The sequence below is a fragment of the Haemaphysalis longicornis genome, unplaced genomic scaffold (genome assembly GCF_048455015.1).
Source record: "Haemaphysalis longicornis isolate Haplotype H1 unplaced genomic scaffold, Haemaphysalis longicornis Haplotype H1 scaffold_10, whole genome shotgun sequence".
Taxonomy (NCBI): Eukaryota; Metazoa; Arthropoda; class Arachnida; order Ixodida; family Ixodidae; genus Haemaphysalis; species Haemaphysalis longicornis.
In genome coordinates, this window is record NW_027526204.1 from 97,022,922 (window position 1) to 97,041,639 (window position 18,718).

Below are 18,718 nucleotides of genomic sequence, written 5' to 3' on the forward strand. Positions count from 1 at the left end.
CGAAGACTACCCCATTTACCCGACTCAACAGACAACCTATTCTGCAAGAAAATAAAGCACAACCTCGACATGACCAAAGCTGATAGGAATTCGGAGGTGCTATGAAAGTTAGCATGATTCAGATTGTAAAATTATAGGGTTAATGTGCATTACACAAAATGGGCTGAATTTCAGGTGCCATGAATGCATTTTCAAGCGTATGAATGGTTAAAATTGGCAAGGGTTCCCAAGGCCCTCGCCACCCATATGTTTTCTTTATTAAGAAACACAAATTATACTACGTTTGGCTCCTCTTGGCTCCTAAGACAACTCTGTATTTCTGTCAAGTTTTGTTTCATTCGCTGCCTTAGATAAATATGCGACGCAGCCACATCCGAAGCCATTTGGTCGCCGCAAAAGGCATTCGAAAATGGCTGTAAAACAAGTTGTATTGCAATTTATTTGAAATGTACTCCAACACTTGTGCTTGCTAGAATACAATGACAGCCCCAACAAGTTTCACTGCACTAATTGGCTTGAAGTATGCCTAATTTAAATCTGATAATTGATTGAATTATTAACACACCAATTTGGTCACGGCTTATAATTAACAAAAGCAGTCTCTATTTTCTGTCACAAAAATGCAGCCAGAAGATTGACAAGTGAAGAGTACATTGCAAAGCCTTCGGAATGCACAATTGGCATTCTCTAGGTTAAAAAAAAAAAAGAGCCAGGGAAGTGCAACAGACTACCATGGGTACAAGCAGAAAAATTAAATACGCATTTCTTGTGTACTCTGCTCTTGTTATTTTGTCACCTGACGTTATGAACTGCGGACAAATTGAACAATGTTCACCACCCAATAAGGTTCGCACCGTCAAGATTCTACCGAAACGCTAAAAATCACGTACGTGTCAGAGTCGGGTTACAAACTGAAACAGCACCTATCATCATCGGCATTGCAAGGCAACCGCTGTACCAGGCTATGATTTATCGGCCCTAGATGAATTTCACTCCCTCTTGATGACATTTGCTGGCATTCAGGGCCATAGACTTTGCCGCCAGCAAGCAGTCAATGCATCCAGCTGCTAACAGCTTCACAAGTTGTGCTTCAATGCAGTAATGGGCTGTTCAAACGTAAATGCAACAAAAGCACAAAAATTGAATTGCTGAACTTGCTTCAACTGCACACCTTTTTTTAGTATTGCGCCGGCCAACCTTTCATCTCAAAGCACTGACTTCTTACCCTCCCCCTCTTTATGTATCATTGCAACTTTAGACACTTAAAATATTCGGAGCCCCTACAGTGAACATAAAAGACCCGCAAAGCTGTATCGGTGGATAACTATGTGGAGCTTGCATGGTGACCTATTGTATTGATCGAATTAAGACACGCGCTCATAACTTCCTTAGAATTCATTCCAAATTAATTCTCACAATAATGGATAGCTTCGGTTAAACAAGAGCCACAGCTGTTCTCCGTAACTGTGCTCCCTTTGCGGACAGCCATGTATGTATGGTACTGACAGCAGACGGGGATTTGGCAACGTTTAAAACTTTACTGGGAACAAACTAATTATGCAAAGTAAATAAAACTCGGCATAATCTTAGAGTCGTCTCAGCGGTCAATTTAAGGGGGGACGAGGGTCTTAAAACTAACTTTTTTATTTATGGGTAGAAACTTATGAAAACTTGCACACGGATGTGCTTTTCTCTGTAGATTTCAAATATGCAATTATATTTGAGCTGGTGCTGTTAGTTCAAAAGTTATCATACAAAGTCTAAACCGCAATTAGGTAATTTCTTACGCAGCTTTAATGAACTTTCGCATTGCATTTTGTCGCTTTTAATTACATGAGTGGATAGCCAGAGAGTTCCCATACCCGATGACATTCTTCGTTTTTCTCTAAAGTCACGGCATCTTAAAAAAATATGTCAAGTACAAAAAATGGCAGTATTGGATATTTTGGCTCATCAAAATAACTGCAAGTCATTATTTATGCGTAGCCTAAACAGAAAAACTAAGAATGTCATCGGCTGCCTCAGGCTGTACTGAAAAAAATGGTACCAAGATTGACCTTGTGAAGCAAAAAGAAGTTTCCAAAAAGCTGCGTAAGGCTGAGGGAAGTGTCCAAAAATATGAAACTGAGAAAACTGCATTTGAAGTTTGGCCATGTGTTATGAGATGAACCGTCAGTAGTGTAGCTTCAAAATTTCCCAGTAACAAAGACATGTTCTTCCCATTTTCAAATCTGTCTTTGGATTCCAAAAATGTCAACTAGAACTGGAGATACAAAAGGCCAAGTAACGGACCCCATCAGGAATTTAGCAAAATTTATCGACTTCGAATCGGTTGGCATTTTGTTAGCGTTGTGAAATCTGGTGGTGTCTTGCTGGCGTCGTGAAAACTGCAACAGTCCTTCGTGAAGTGCCATCATCTATTACAGTGCACTGTGGTACCCAGGATATTGTGTACGGCAAAAGTATGAGGGTGAAACTTGCTTTAGGTGCCCCCTTTTTTTGTTCTTTGGTGAGGCTATTTCATTCGCGGTTTTTATGCTGGAAGTTTGAGAGGATACAGGGGTGGGACACTGCGCAGTGCGTTTTCCGCAAATGCATCATGCTGTTGGCCCTCAAAAGAGTCTTTTGGGGAAAATAAATGTAGCCGAAAGGCAAACTTTCTTGGCCTATGGTGATAAACCCATAGACGCCTTTTTCCTTCAAGCCGTGCATGGTGCGGCTATCTCCATCGGACATCACGGTTGTGTACCGCAGCCCATTCTTGAAGAGCGAGCGCTTGAACGTTATCAGGGCTGCCTCTACCTCCATGCGTCCTGCACCACAGTCAATGTTTCGCTGACACTCATGGTCTGCCAGCCAATCTTCGTAGCCCTCATCTGAAGCTTTGGGTCCGATGGGGCAACCTAAGCGAAAGTTAGAGAGGACTACATGATCAATCACCAAGCCGGTGTACACTTCAATGATGCAGCCCACTCCAATGTGTGACAACCGTCCCCTTGTCATCCACGTGCCATCAAACATCACATCTATGTTGTTTGGCGGCTGACCAAGGTCCGAGTACAAGTCCTTGATGGCACGCACACTATCAGCTTCAGAGGCTGCTGCAGTGTCCTCGCAAACCTGAACCACTTTCCTCAAGTGCGCTTGGAATGTCTTGTGGTGCAGGCCTCTGTGGGACAAGTTCATACCAGCACAAAAATTTGACAGAGCAGTCACCCCCTTCCCGATGCTTTGAATACTTTTCAAAGCCCTCATATTCACTTCAAAAAGAGTGATATTGCCAGATCCTTCGGTCCTTGGCGAGGAAAAACGTTCCACACGGTGTTCATAAACCGAGCACGTCACCTCGAGCTTCACGGCGAGGCCGTACTGCCGGTCAGGCTTCCTCAAATCCAGCGCCGACAGCCCGCACTTGCCGCACCTGACGTGCGCAAAAAGGTCCTTCAGCATTGCAAAATCCACTAAGACAAAATCTGTGCCGGATTCTTCCTCTGAGTGCGCCAAATCCACTTCAAGGAGGTCGAATTTCCGCTGCGTTGCTGACTTGGTCTCCATTCCGCGCTTGACCTCGTCCGCGTGTTCCGTACGCGCGGCGATCTCCTCCGCCGTGTAATCCCTCGTGTCAAGCCGGCAGGACGTGCTTGGACCAGGTATGGATTCCGGAGGTGGTTGGTCAGGCGATGGGGCAGGCGAGGCAATACGAGGGGGCGAACGATTCTCATCCGGCGGAGTCGAGCGGCCCGAAGTCGCACCACGCGACCTTGGGATAGGCGGACGACGCTTTCGCTTCCCGTGCGCATGACGGGTCGTCTTCTTCAAACGTACGTCTCCTGGCATCATTCACGAAAGTACGCGATGGAAGAATTAAAAGAAACTGTAAAAAAAAAACTGCTCTAAGCGAGCGCTGCGCCAGAAGAGCGGACTCCGTCAGACGTGCGTAGCAGACGCCATGATGGCGACCGCCATGACAGCAGTCGCGCCGACCAATGGGAGGGGTCGTATGGCGAACTCAAACCGCGCGCGCCCGCTCTAGCCAATCGGCGGCCGAGAAGGTGCCTTCGGAAAACTGGCAAGGGCGGTCGTTCTACTCAAGCGACGCCATTTTGAGATATCGCAAAATGCGCACAAAGAAACAAGCTTCAAAACAAGACCAAGATGGCGGCGATCGGTCGGCTGCTTCGCCCGCAGGGCGCGCGGGAATTTGAAGCAACTTTTGCCCAATTCGGGGCATTTCGTGGCCCTCGAGGCGTTTCAAAACATGATTTTAGAGTATTTCCCGATGGAATTTCGCGTTGATATTTTGAAGGCAGGTGCTTGAAGGTACAATAATTCCAAAAATTGGATTTTCTCAAAATCGATATTTTGGCCATTTTTGACCATTCTAAGACCCGCGTCCCCCCTTAAGTGCGATATTCTTTAAGATGCCTGTATTATACTGACAGCTACAGAGCATTTTACACCAGCTAGCTGTACAGTGAGGGCGTGTGCTTTGTTGACGCTACTTGTACACTGGGTGCGTACAAATGTACACTGCATATGTACAAATGTACACTGGGTGTACACTGGGTGTACACAAACATACACTGGTTGCGTTGACGCTACCCTTTTGTTGACGCTACCCAACAGACACATGCAACTTTGGTTGCAACTTTGGTGGCAGTCGCTCTGTGAGTGCCTCTACTCCGGCTCGCACCAACCCACCTTGTAGAAGAACGGCCGGAAAGTGGTCTCCGACAGCTTGAACGACAGGGACGTCACGACGGCCACGATGCTGGCCTCGACAGTGTCCACTTCTTCAGCTTCCGCCTGAAACAGCCAGGTCACGTGGTAAGGGCTCCCGCCCTCAGCTCAACTCCTCCCTCCCCACAATGGGAAGAGGACAGGAAGAAGTGTGGGGTGTGGTGGAATGCTTGCACAACGGATTCAGTTTAGTAGCGATGGTGATCAGGCAAGCGCCAGGCGAAAAAACAGATCATCAATGGTGCGCTGACCAAATGCACCCTGATGAGGTGTTTGTAAAATGTTTGACTTGCTTGGGGAAGAGAACGGCCGGCAATGAACACAAAGGGAGAAAAAACCAAAAAACTGTCCACGTATATGATTGCTCCGCTGCAAATAATGAAATTTCTTTGAAAAAGGACAGTCTTCTGCCGGCCCTACTACATAAGTCCTCATGTCTTTTCCTCGTGTTTTCTAGGCCTGTGTTCACGTTTAGACTCGGCACTTCATGACCCCTGCCATGGTCACTAAAGGGTTCAAAACCGGTCATTTCCAGAGCTACCGTATTTTCGCGCGTATAACCCGCCCCTGGATATCACCTGCACCCCCACTTTCCATCTACCAATAGAAAAAATATATCCCCACATATTGTCCGCATATTTTACACATGAAAGTATGGACCAAGGCTACTACTCAATTACACATTTGTTTTTGCAAAAGGACTTACCTAGCTGACTACATAACTAGATGACTTGCCGCACACATTTTTTTCAGGCTGGTATATTGTTGAGCGGTGTGTGCAAAATAAGCACTGTCAATGGGATAACAGTGGCTTAGTCGCTATTAGTGCTGTAGGGGAATAACGGCCCAACGCGCATTACGGCGAAGCTGCAGCAAAGGAAATATTTTGCATATATTCCGCACCTCTACAAAATCCCCGAAATCTTTGTATTTTTGCTGCGGGTTATACGCGCGAAAATATGGTATGTGCACTGGCAACACTGGTGGTGCCACCTGGCGCCACCACCAGGACAGCGGCCCTGGGAAACGCAGACGTGCGCACCCACGGTCACTGCCAGTGGCGCCACCAGTACCTCGGTGGTGTGCTGCACATTTTTTGTACACTGGGTGTGGTATTTCCTTTGCTACCACAAAAATCAAGCATCCCTGTATTTTTTAATAAAGGAACGCTGCAAACATCACTTGCATATTGATGTTTTCCTCCAATATGCATAATGTTTTGTTTTTGCTGAACAAATGTCGACAAGAATAAATTTAGATGTTTAGGAATGGCTTTGCTCGTTTAGACGTCTCAGTCAACAACTGCCTTGACTTTGGCCGGATGGCTGAGTCAAGGGAAGACAGACGCAGACACATGGACAGACAGACCAAAATTTCTGCATCCAAGTAGGCCGAGGAAGACTATCATCTTTAAAACAATACACAACTAAAGTAATAGACTAAAACTATACCATGATACAACTATAAACCACACACCAGTATGAAAAATAACAATACCAAAAAGGGGAGGGGTGAGGGATTGACAAACACTTCTGCTGTCTTTAAAGGAGAGCCCTGCCAAAACATCCAGTGCCTTCCCCCTCAGCTCTTGCTTCAGCACAGTGCATTTTCTCCCCCCAACTTAACCCTCCAACAAGCTTGCTGTCTGTCTGATCCCCCCCCCCCCCTCAAGATATTCAGCCTGTCACTCCTGCACTCTAGCCCTCTAGTTAGCCCTCCACATCACGCACGTTGTCCCTCAACTTTTAACAACGAGCCAGCGAGTCCCCACGACGAGCTTTGTCCCATAATCCACGATTCCTGCTTCTCCTATCCCTTTCAGTACAACCTACCGGGCTAACGGACCTAGCCCCTATCCGAGTGATACGGGGAGGTGTTCTGAAGCTCACCTCTGGGTGCTCCATTCGGTATGCGAGCAGCTGGAGCACCAGCGCTTGAAGCTGGGGCAGGTGGCCCTTCAGATCGGCCTTCTCCATCGCTCCAATGAGCTCGCCCAGAATGGACATCAGGGGAGCCAGTGCGGCCGGCTGAAAGAGAGAGAGAGAAAAAAAAAACGGTTGACTTCTTTGTCATAGGAATCGGTAAAACACGAAAGTGAAATGCGCAGCGAAATCTGCAGCTGAGCATGATTTGCCGGTCGGCGGCTGTCTTGTGGGTGTGCTCGGCGAGCGACGTCCTGCTGGCGGGTCGCTTCTGCAAAGGTGTACTGGCGTAATTTCTGTGACATATATGACGTCAGTGAAATTTAGGTGTATGGCGGCATAAAACACTTTCGTGTTCAAATATCAAACCCGAAAACGAACAACCCTAAGTATAACCTACTCCTTAGTACTTAAGGTTGCTTCCCCGCCAGAAGACCCTGCGTGCAGGGGTGCACCCTTTACAGGCCACTTGCTCCGTTGTACTGGCGTCAATTCCGTGACGGATATGACGTCAGTGAAATCTTTGTGTATCCGGGAATAAAACACGTTCGTGTTAAAAAGGGCGAAACATGAACGGCAAGCGTTTGGCAGACGAAGGTCGCAGTCAGCCTCAGTTCCCGAAACCCACAAGAGCAGCCATTCAGGGGAATCTCTCTCCTCCCACGACGTGCGACTCTCCAGTTGCCTGCCACAGTTCTTTGTTGGAGACACACACACTCGAATGCAGTTTTAACAATTTAACCTTCAAAGCACAAAATGTGTATACAAGTTTCGCACTCATTTCAGCGCAATTCACTGCGTGGTCTGTTCTTTCACCCTTCCGTTACATTTTTTGCAATTTAATGCTACACCAGCTAGATTCATTAGGATTTAACTTTTCCCCACATCACGGCTATGCTGTTTGAATTGCACGCTCTCCCTACTCTTACCATGCAGTGAAGGGAACGTACACATTTTAAGGTCGCCTCTGCTCAAACCACAGGGCAGGTAGGTACTTTAAGACAAAGAACAAGAACCGTGAACAACCCTGCCAGTTTCTTTTCTTGCGTGCACCAACTTAAAAAAAAAAAGCCAAAAATGTAGCGATCTTTAGGATCAGAACAAAGACATCTCTCACACTGTATTACCGTGACCCCTACTCTGCAGAAGGCAGTTAATTGAAATAATAACTGTGCAGTATGTCTGTTTTCTGTCAAAAAAAAAAAAAAATCAGAGAAAAAAAAACGCGAAGCCTTCAACCATGCAACCCAAGTCAAAGTCAAAGTCCGAAATCCAAACTGCTTCGACCGTGTCGGAACGGATAGATGTCGGCTTCATAACGCGAGGGACACAGGTTTGATTCCGACTACGGGAAGCGCTCGTTTCTTGAGGCGTTTGATATGCAAGTTGGCTTTCCTGCAGTGCATCTTGGGCTCAACGGTGGACAGCACCGGTGAGGCATAGAAACCTTTCCTTCAATAAAAAGGGCGTCACCCTGTGCTTTGTGACAGCCCCCTGCCTTGTGCTATCCCTCACATTGTGAACTTCCAAGCTCAGAATTGGGGCAGTCGCATGGGCACAGCCCTGGCATGAACAGTGCACAGTGTTGATCAAAAACGCATGGATACACAGCTAGGGACGGAAACTGCGGAGAGGGTCACTTTTTGTGGCCCAAGCACTTTTTTCCTTAACCGTACATCTTTTTCCACACGGCAAGTGTGGTTGGTCCAAGTGGTTGCCGCATACATTGCGAGCGCATTCTGACCTCTGCAGCCAGTTCTCCTACTTTTCGTATGCCGTGGTGCAAAGATTTTTGGCAGTCGCTCGGTCGATAATTACCCGGCCACCACTGCTCGTTAGCAGGCATACTAGAATGATAAAACAGAGATGGAACAGCATGATGGACCACCGGTCACTTAATTCTAGACAGACACCCTACAGCGCGTCCCACAAATGGCGGCTGCTCCTTTTACCGTATTTTCCTGCGTATAAATCACGTTTTTTTTCTGAAATTTTTGTTGGAGCGTCTTATCCACCGGTGCGACTTATGTATGGAATAAATCCAGTACGTGGCAGCCGCACGTGTTCCGTGCTCGAAAAGGTGCCTGTGTGCTGCACGATGTCAGCGCATGATAAGAGATACAGCTCTATGGTATAAATGAATGAATTATTTGTTAGCGAGTCGAAGGAAGAAGGCTTAGATGGTTTTGCCTAAACGCCGTCTGTAAGTACATGTCATCTGTGTGTATCAATAATCCATTTTTGAGAAGTTAGTTCTGTCTAGGCTTTGGACGGTAGGTGCACGTGTCTAGCACTCCTTACCGGAAGATGCGTTCAGAGGCGGCGGCCGCCAGAACCATGTACTTTCGCCACACATTTTAACGAACTTATCCTACGAGTTTACCTCATAGTGGGTTTTGTACACCGTGCGTTTTGTACACAGGTGCGTCTTATGCACCAGTGCGACTTATACATGTCTTTTTTCTGAAAAACTCCTTTTGAGGGAGGTGCGACTTATACAAAAGTGCAACTTACAGACCGGAAAATACGGTACTTCTAACGCGAGGCGTAAAACAGAGGCCGGACAAAACCGGAACAACACGGAGAGCGTTTAGAAAAGAACTTACACTTAGACCGTGTGAAAGCTCCAAACTTGTTTATAAATAATGCGGAAGGGTAATTTTCGATCGTCCCGTTTGCTCAGCTAATCACTGTTTCACAGCAAATCTAATGACACTTACGAGCGACATGACATTGGCTGTTAACGTCATCAGTTTGGTGCGACACGAGAATATCGGGCAGTGCTCCACACGAACATCATTCGATGAACACATTCGCATTGGCTTCCGAGCTGAATGAGCAGCCTTGGCAGCAGTGGCCGCCCCTAAACAAGGACATTTAATAATAACTTAAGAGCACTGCGTATAAAAACTATCACCAAATCAACAGTTTTCCCTGAATGTTGCTCTACATAGAAAAGGAAGCAACCAACACCTTTGCAAAGCTCCTCCACGTTGCGGTTACCCGAATACGGATTTGTTGCTTACCTGTATCGGCTTGTGATATCCACTGATGTCACTGAAAACACTGCGCAACTTTTTATGACTTAAAAAAAGTTCCATTTGTTTCGTTTTAAAAGCATCGAAAGGTATAAAAAATTACGGATGCATTCACGTCCTTATCTAGTGATCCGTGGATTCCATAATCATCACTTCTGCCACCACCAAATGACATTTCTTTGCTGTTTACACCTGCACGGCCAAGTCGAATGTCATTTACAGCTAATGTTATTCATTTCGAATGACATTAGTGGTTTTTTTCTTTTGTCTGCTCGAAGCAGTTCTGAGCAGCTCCAAGCAGCTTCGTATTTTATTTGCCCATACAATGTCTATGGCAGGAGAAGTTTTGGGCTGCTTGGAGCTGCTCTGAGCAGGCAAAAAAAGAGAGAGAGATTTACGGGTGACAGGGGTAAAAGCCCGCATATGCACTTCATTTTCGGTAGCAGCGGAACTGCTGCTTGACTGAAGCCACTCCTGCCTTGTGTTGTGGATGCAATATACTATGTGACCAGGGTTCCACGGACTCACGGTATCGCTCAGCCTCTCGAAACTCTCTTCGACAGCTGGGATGAGGACGCGGGGTGGAACGTGCCGAGCGAGGTGCGTGGAGATGGATTCCAGCCGTTGTCCAAGGGCACTGCTGCCACTGCCGCTTGAGACGTGCATGTTGCACACCTGGAAGTGGCGGCAATAAGAGATGATAATGAAAGCAAACACTCGGCTATTCGGCTGTCCGTGTCTTGGACTCATGGCAGATAGTCCGCCAGTAGTCCAACGATCCACCATGTCATAGAAACATGTGAAAAACAAATGCCGGATTGTTTCTCGTGGAGTCTGTGATGAGCAAGAGACTAATAATCTAAGAGCCTCACTATTATAAAGCAAATACTTCTGTCTATCACTTCAGTTGCCGAAACAAAAATGAGAGAAAGAAGCTCTCCAATTTTGATTTTTGATTTGACTTATTGTGGGCTTTAATGCGGCGAAGCTGCAGAGGCTATGAGGTGTGCCACAGAGGAGCGCTCCGGATTAATTTTGACCATCTAGGGATCAAGTGCTGAAATCTTGACACACAAGGGTGTCCTTGCTGGGGGAGGCACTGGAGCTGGGGGAGGCACTGGAGGCCAGTTCTTTCAAGTTAAACAACCTGGTATTTTGTCTTTACAGCCCCTTGAAGCTTTAATTTTAAAGATTCTGGAGATAAGGCAACTAACAAGAACCGCAAAAGTCTCACGTTGGCATAACCAGCTTGAACACAAACAAGGTAGACGGGACGCTGCGCAGAACTGCCCTACTTTCAAACTGTTCTGGTGTTCACTGGTCCATTTAGAAGAAAAAATTTGCTGCTTATCTGCTCCTTTCGTTGCAAATGTCAAAAAAAGACGATAGTCTTTGTCGACATCAGCCAAGTAAACGCTTCCCTTCGCTTTCTCGCTCACCTCTCATGTTGTTTCTCTTGCGTCACACTCCTGCCAAGGCAAACACGCTAAAGGTATGCTCAAGTCAATTTAAATTTACCGTGTTCCACTGCTCTAGGCCACGTGCCTCGATGCTAGCGCTGCCGTACGGCGGAGACGCGCGTAAATAGAAGCGTCCTACTTCAACATTTATAGAACCGCATTTCCCTAGCCCACGTGCGTTCCAAGCAGAATGTAGAACCAATCTAGTGGAACCTTTCATAACTGTTGCCGCTTGAATTCTTAAACTGCCGCCAGAAGCTACACTGGCACAGGCAGCAGCAGGCGACAGTGTGAATTTTTTTTTCTGCAGTAGATGTAGTATTTCATTTCGCTAAAATCAAGTATCTATGAATTTTTTTTTTATAATGGAACACTGTAAATATCCCTTGTGTATTAATTTTATGTCTTATACTTGCATAATGTCTTCTTCTTGTTCAACAATGTTGACAAGTATGAACATTGGAACCGGACTTAGACGTTTAGATTTAGCTGTGAGTATTATTGCACAGACTTCGTTTCACTCTGGCCAGGTTTTCCAACCAAATTTTCTGGGTTTAAGCAGCCCAAGAAAAAAATTATGCAAGTGAGGGAGAAGCTGATGGGCGCTCTGGTTTCACCGAAGGTCAGTGCTACCATTGCAATTCAAACTGGGACATTCGCGACACAAGCGAGAGATAAGGTCCGAGATAAGCAACAGGGCAGTGGCAAGCATGCAAGCAGTGCAACACATAACTCAGCGGTCATGTAACGACCTAAATGAAAAGGACGGCACATCTTTGATGGAGATTTCGCACAGCACAGTAATGTGGCTAACCCTTTTGAAGTTTTTCGCCAACTTAATTTGAAAATTCAACTAAGCTACAATCTCCTCCTTGCACAGGAAAAGTTTTACCACTGAAACGGTGACAAAGTCATCGCCGGTCTCACCTGAACGAGAATCGTTGTCATGTAGGCACTCAAGAACGGAGCCAAGTTCTCGACAAGACGGTGGAGAGCCGTAACGAGAGCCAAAGTCACAATGTCCGACCTGAAACAGCCAAAAAAAATACATATAAAATAAAAAAATAAACACTTAAAAAAGAGAGACCAGAGGCCCCACTTGATCATTCCCCCCTGAGACTTTTTTGAAAGCATGAACCAGACTTGACATTCGGCTGCCAACGAATCGCAGCTCAAAATTTAACGGCAAAGCCACGAAAAACAACAGAGCAGTAGGACACGGCGATTGAAAAATGACAAGATTTGCACAGTACGCGTGCTATGTTAACTATTTCACAGTTATAGATGAGCGGTTTTACGATAAATTAAATGACCAAACAAGGTGTCAAACATTCTACACATCAACTAGCTCACACCCAGTGCACCGAAAGCCCTGCGAGTGGCAAGCCTTACCCTGGTATCCTGAATCCTTCAAATCGATTTACCCACGCATAAACACTCCGGTATCCTCTCCCCCACCGAGTGGAGGGAGCAAATGGAGTGGAGGGGGGACTCAGAATATGGTCCTTAGTGTTGCCATCAAGCCACACTGTTTATGAAGCTGAAAAGTTGGGTAAAAAGCTGAAGCTGAGAAAGGACCGCTGTCTGCACACGTTTCATTTTTTTTTTTTTCTCACTGGACTTGTACCTGGCTTGATGTCACGGCAGATAGTAATCATGTTGTAAAATACTGGGTATGACTCGACAGAAAGGGTCACATAAGTGGCAGTGTTGCCTATGCCAGTCGGCCAATGTCGTGTCAGACGAGCCCAACGTGCCCAATGACTGTGCAGCTCCATGCGCTCCGTACACACGACTTCTTCCGTGTTTAAGTGTTCATTTGTAAATTCTGTTGTTTACCCCTCCATTCTTACTGCTATAAAAAGAGTGTGCACTAAATTTAAGTGCAAATAGCTCGTTGTGCAAGCTGTTTAATTTGCGTCGAATTTCGTCGGCCTCACCCAATCGCAACAGACTGCCCATAATATGTCACAAGTTCAGTGCGGACAAGTAGCTAGGGCGTCGCATGGCTATTCTCTGTTTTCCTCATCACATGCCTCATTTTAGTCAAGCCTGCATTAAAAGTGCTGCCAGTGTTATTCTATCGAGGCAATCTTTTGACTGAACCAAACTTGGATTTTGTTTTCATAGCCCCTTTAAGGGGGCACACTGGTCTTAAACCAAAGTGTTTATTTTTCAAAGTTATGATGATAATTTTAAAATTGGAGGACATATGTAGTTTTTCACTCTGATAATTTGTTTTTTGTGAAAAATGACCACATTCAAATTTATTCGGATTTTTATATTTGACTTTGTGACGGCCTTTGTAACAAAACTGCCACAGAGATGCAACTGAACAAGGTACCAGTTAACTGTGCAAAAATTAAGGACTGCAGAAAGACTAGCATCATCACTTTATCTGGTCTGTAGCAGAAGTTACGACCGTTTGAAGTTTGGGCCTGGAAGGTGGGAACCAGAAAAACTGGTTTTGCCTTCCAAGCCCAACCTTCAAATGGTCGTAACTTCTGCTACAGACCAGATATAATGATAACGTTAGTCTCATTGCACTCCTTGATTTGTGCACAGTTAACTGGTACCTTGTTCAGCTCCATCCCTCCAGCAGTTTTTTCTTTACAAAGGCCGTCAAAAAGTCAAATATAAAAATTTGAATAAATTTGAATGTGGCCGTTCTACACAAAAAACAAATTTTATATGTACAGTCAGAGTGATAAACTACATGTGTCCTCCAATTTCTATCATCATAACTGCAAAAATAAAGTTTTTGATCAAAGACCCATGTGCCCCCTTAAAGTTGCGCATCGCACGGGACTCGAGAATGCACCGACTCGAGCATAGTATGCCGCGACAGCGCCCCCCCCCCCCCCCCCCCCCCCCAAACACACCACAGAAACATCCCCAATGGCGATCGACCTCTTTTCGGGCGGCCGCTCCAGTATGGCCAGGAATGCGGGCATGAGGCGGCCAAAGTGGCCAATGGTGGGTGTCGCCAGGCTGTGGCAGAGCTCGGCAAAGCACAGCAAGGCACTGCTCAATAGCAGGGCATTCGCGGCACGCTTCTTCTTGGACAGCAGCCGCAGGACAACCTCGTAGACCTGCATCGAAGGGCACCAGCTGTTAGCACAGCAACCCACAGCCGACGTCCACAAGATGACACTACAAACACGTCGCCATTACTTGATTATAACGTTCACTTTTTTTTTCCCTACTGGAAAATACACTTAGAAATCCTGTGCGCAGCAGAATCAAGCGCAAAGAGGAAAAAACCCCGCTACTGATTTCAGACCATTACTGTCACCCAGAGTTGCACGTTTATGGGCGCGTGCAGGCAAATTGCCAAAGATTGCATGGCTCGCTGCAACGTGAACTCTGAAACAAAAATGCACAACACGTTTATGCTTCTCTGCAGGACGCAGGTACATTGTGCCCAAGTACCGAAATTTGGAGGAAAGAAATGATCTCAAAGCCAATTATTTCTATGTAAACCCGGCAGCTACTGGACAGTATTAGTTTAGCCACTTCCTAAGCCACTTCCCCACTGCTTCTGAACGGCAGATGTGTGTGCCTTCTCTGTGAGGGTGCGAAAATCACCGGTTGCATGAGGGGCTACGTGGTGCTGTGTGCAGTTTGTAAAACACATGCAGATGGCGAGTGCACCTGTCTTGCTTCCACACAAGACAACACACTACCAACGCAATATTGCCCAGGTCACCACTCTTTGCTCGTGAAAGGACAGGCATTACCGCGATTTTTCACGACCCAAGTTACGGTTAGGGTCAACAAATAATTTCATCGGCTATTCACGCACGAACTACGATGTACTTCCGCTCCACTCCAGAGGGTGCTCAACTCCATTTCCTTTGCCTCCGACCAACGCCAGCTTTATCAAACAGTCTTTATTAGGCAGGCAAACAAAATAGGCGAGTACGAGTTTAGGTTGCCTTCCTTCGTGGCAACATAAAACAGCGCAAAAGGCGAGGCAACAAGAGGGCAGACGAGCATCAGCACTGCTTTTTCTTAGCCCTTGCGCCGTTTTTTTTTTTTTGTCACTGGGATCTACCACCTTTCCCTTTATTGTCTCACCTCTGCAAAAGTGTCTGGGTGTTCGGGTCCCAGTGTGCGAATGAGCAGCTTGATTGACAGCAGTGCCGTCTGGCGGTTCAGCGCAAGCTCCTCCTCGGAATCGGCCACTGCTTCTTCGCCGCCGTCCTCTTCATCGACCTCCTGAGAGTCACTAGCGAAGGACTTGCCTCGGGCCACTCTAAGCAGCAAGGGCACCAGCTCCAGAAGAGACTGCGTCTGTCGTCGTTGTCGGAGGGGACAAACAAAACAAGTACCGGATTTACACAATTTTAACGCACCCCTAATTGTAGCGTGCAGGTAAATTTGCTTGGGAAAACTCCAAAAAGTAATTTGACGCCTATTTTACCAAGCAGGTGCAAATGTTGTGAAACCACGTACCGAGCAAAAGATACTTTACTTGACACATGCAGCTGTGGCAGCAAAAAATCTCTTGTGTAATAAACTTGTTTTGTCGAGGTCTTTCTGGAATGAAAACTGTAGCCGGGAACATTGAAAGCATTTGCTATTCTAGACGCCTTCACCTTCACCATCCCCATTAAAGAACGAGCCGAATTGGTAGGGAAAAATTTACACTTGTGATGTAGATGGATTGCTGCAGATTGGATTGAGTCAGATTTCGGTGCTGCCGGCCGCTTTGAAGCCGATTTAGGTCTTGAGCCCGACTGTAGTGCACACACAAAGTTGAAGGCCATTTTTAGCGAAAAAAAAGGTGCACGTTTGAATTGGGCACATACAGTATGTTGGCTTCGAATCCTCGTTGTTTTTATCAATGTGAAAACTTGGGCGAGTTGGCGATGCACGTTGAACCACAGCGGAAGCGATTAAACAGCGGAAGCGATTGGGACAGGGAAAAAAGAAAGAGAATGAACTGACTTACAACTGATCCTTATTTTCTTCAGAAACATGGTACGTATAACCAAAACCGATGAAAAGAAAACACAAAAGACAAGACATGAAACACAAAAACAACAAACCCGACAACTACAAGTCATCAAGACATGTCACGGTAAGATAGCCCAGGTCTTTCTTCTCGAGTGCAATCTAAGGGCACAAACGTTGTGACAGGGATAGCAGAAAACAGCCAACATCCTGACATCAGTTTGTGCGACAACATGCAGGCTCTGGTGCTAACTACAGCAGTGCCTCGTGGCCGAGGCATGGCTTTGGCACACCAAACTACTAAAATATTAGGACCCTCCAACTCACGTCGTCCTCCCCGAAGTAGCCCTTGGCGGCCAGCTTGTTGTTGAGCATGTCCATGGCACTGCGGCGGACAGAGGCCAGGCTGTGCAGCATCAGCGACTGGGCCATGGACACAAACTGGCTGCTGGGCAGCAGGCCATTCACCTGCACTCGCGCAAGGGGGAAAAGGGAAATGACCACCGAGACAAGGAACTACCACAGGAACATGGGCCGGATATTTAGAAGCTCTGGCCTTAAAGTGGTATGAAGCAGCCAAGATGGGCAAATGCTAGTTAAACTACACTTGGCAGTGTTAATGGTGCAAGAAACGCATACAACAGTGCAGTGCTGAAATGCACGTGTCTCTTTCTCTACTGTCCTTGGATCAGCCTCATCCATCATGAAACAACCCGCCCACATCAAGCTTTTGTTAAACTATACCTTTGCTTACGATAAACGCATATGGATCCCAAAAAGTTATGCAGTTTAAAACAAAAATGACACCCTCGGCAGGTGTCTCTGTGTTTGCATGGTGTTTTTATTATTATTTTTTGCTACCCGGATGAGCAAACTTGCAAGAAAAATATCCAGGTACTTTTGCCAGTCGAAAGTCAGGCAGCACACATTAAAGGGGTACTGACGCCAATTTCTGGTGTTAATATTATTATGCAGTTCACTTCTTTTACACAACAGAATACCCTGGCTGAAATATGAGCGGCCTGCGACGTGTGGAACATGCTTCAATTTCATCTGATTCATCACGCCGATGGAACAGCTCGCGGAGCAGTGCGCAGCAAATGGACATCAGTGTGACATCACTCCGTGACAGGGAAAAGCAGTGACGAAGCTGTCTGCCTCCTATGCTCGTCAGAAACTCACGACGTTACCCCACGCGTGCAGCCCAGTGAGCGGCGATTGGGCGCTGGCACGTTCACAAGTGATACACGTAGCCACAGCTACTGGCATAACCGCTCCCCAGAAAGACACTCTTGCCAAAAATAAATTTCCACACGTGGGAAAAGAGCCTATAATAAGCCCAGAATCGCAACAGAAGCCGTTATCAGGTCTTTTATTGAAAGCGGTCATAAAATTTCCGCTGCAATGCTAGGCCTAATGCCTTCAAGCAGCTCATCCGTTCAGCTCCGGCGGGGGCGCGGTCAAAACAATGGCCCCACCAGCCTCTGCAGTGTTTTGACCTCCGCACGAAGCGGTGAGGTCATTCCTGGATTCTGTCATATGAAAGCGTGGGAAATTGAAACGAATGATTTTCAGGCCATTCAATGTAATTAATTATCGCACGGTCAAGTATTTAAAGTGCTGCTTCTGGTTCGCCAGGCCTTTAAGCATTGATAAAACAAATAAAAAAGGAACATAAACTTTTGGTGTCACTACTCTTTTAAAGGTCCTGCAGCCCAAGTACTTGACTAAGGGGGGGTGGAGGGGTTGACGATTTGGAAGTAGAGTTCAAAGGTCGAAATTATACTCGTACTTTGCTGCACAGCCCTACTTCTAGAACTGACGTATATCAAAAATTGTCCACATTTAAGCAGGCTGTACAGTTAAACATTGTACTACAGTTGAATGCAGATATACCGAAGTCAAAAGGGATCGGAAAACAGTTCCATACAACCTATACCACACTACATAAAATGCACAATTTAAAAAAAAGTTTTAAAAATAAAAATAAAAAAGCACGATAAAAAAAACTTCACACACAGTCTATCTTAGACGGTATCATGATCTTCTTAACTCTAACACGTTAAAATTGGGGTTTATTTCAAGCTGGCAACCAGGGGACATCATGGTTCTCTAGAAAAGGCTCTCTGAAACTTTGCATTTGTTTGGAAAGGAATCAGTAATGATGACAATGAAGAAAATTGATAACTTAAAAGAAACGAAACGTTTTATTCGCAAAGAGCTGGTCATGATTTTTCTCTCATTGTTATTTACAAACAAAATCATCTGCTTGCGCAACATGCCGGTCTCCACTCGACACCTGTCTGATGACTGAACTTATCTCAGCCGGGAGGAAGTTCTCTCGACATCACAGCTTCCATTATTAGCTAGGCACAACAATGTCAGCGCAGCATTTGACAGCCTGAGGTAGCAAGCGGTAGGGTCATCACATTATTCAATGAGTTCAACAGCTGTGTTTTTTGGGGCTTGCTTTCTGCGAGCACTGGTTGAGAACGGCGGACCATCAGCTCACGATTGTGCAAATCGCTGATTTGAGAAGGTCCATTCGGGTGCGTAAAAATCGGGTTTAAACCCAATTCTAATGAAACATGTTTGGGGT

The 18,718-nt window shown here is 46.1% G+C and overlaps 1 protein-coding gene across 1 annotated transcript in view; it reads right to left on the reverse strand.

Moving 5' to 3' along the window:
* Positions 1–18,718, reverse strand: part of LOC144158903 (HEAT repeat-containing protein 1-like) — a 165,482-nt gene that overhangs the window by 13,794 nt on the left and 132,970 nt on the right. The window contains exons 30-36 of the mRNA XM_077690090.1: positions 16,447–16,587; positions 15,241–15,456; positions 14,071–14,252; positions 12,088–12,187; positions 10,229–10,375; positions 6,630–6,767; positions 4,702–4,806 (exon numbers count right to left, since the gene is read on the reverse strand). Coding sequence (XP_077546216.1) covers positions 4,702–4,806; positions 6,630–6,767; positions 10,229–10,375; positions 12,088–12,187; positions 14,071–14,252; positions 15,241–15,456; positions 16,447–16,587 — 1,029 coding nt within the window. The remainder of the gene's footprint in view (positions 1–4,701; positions 4,807–6,629; positions 6,768–10,228; positions 10,376–12,087; positions 12,188–14,070; positions 14,253–15,240; positions 15,457–16,446; positions 16,588–18,718) is intronic.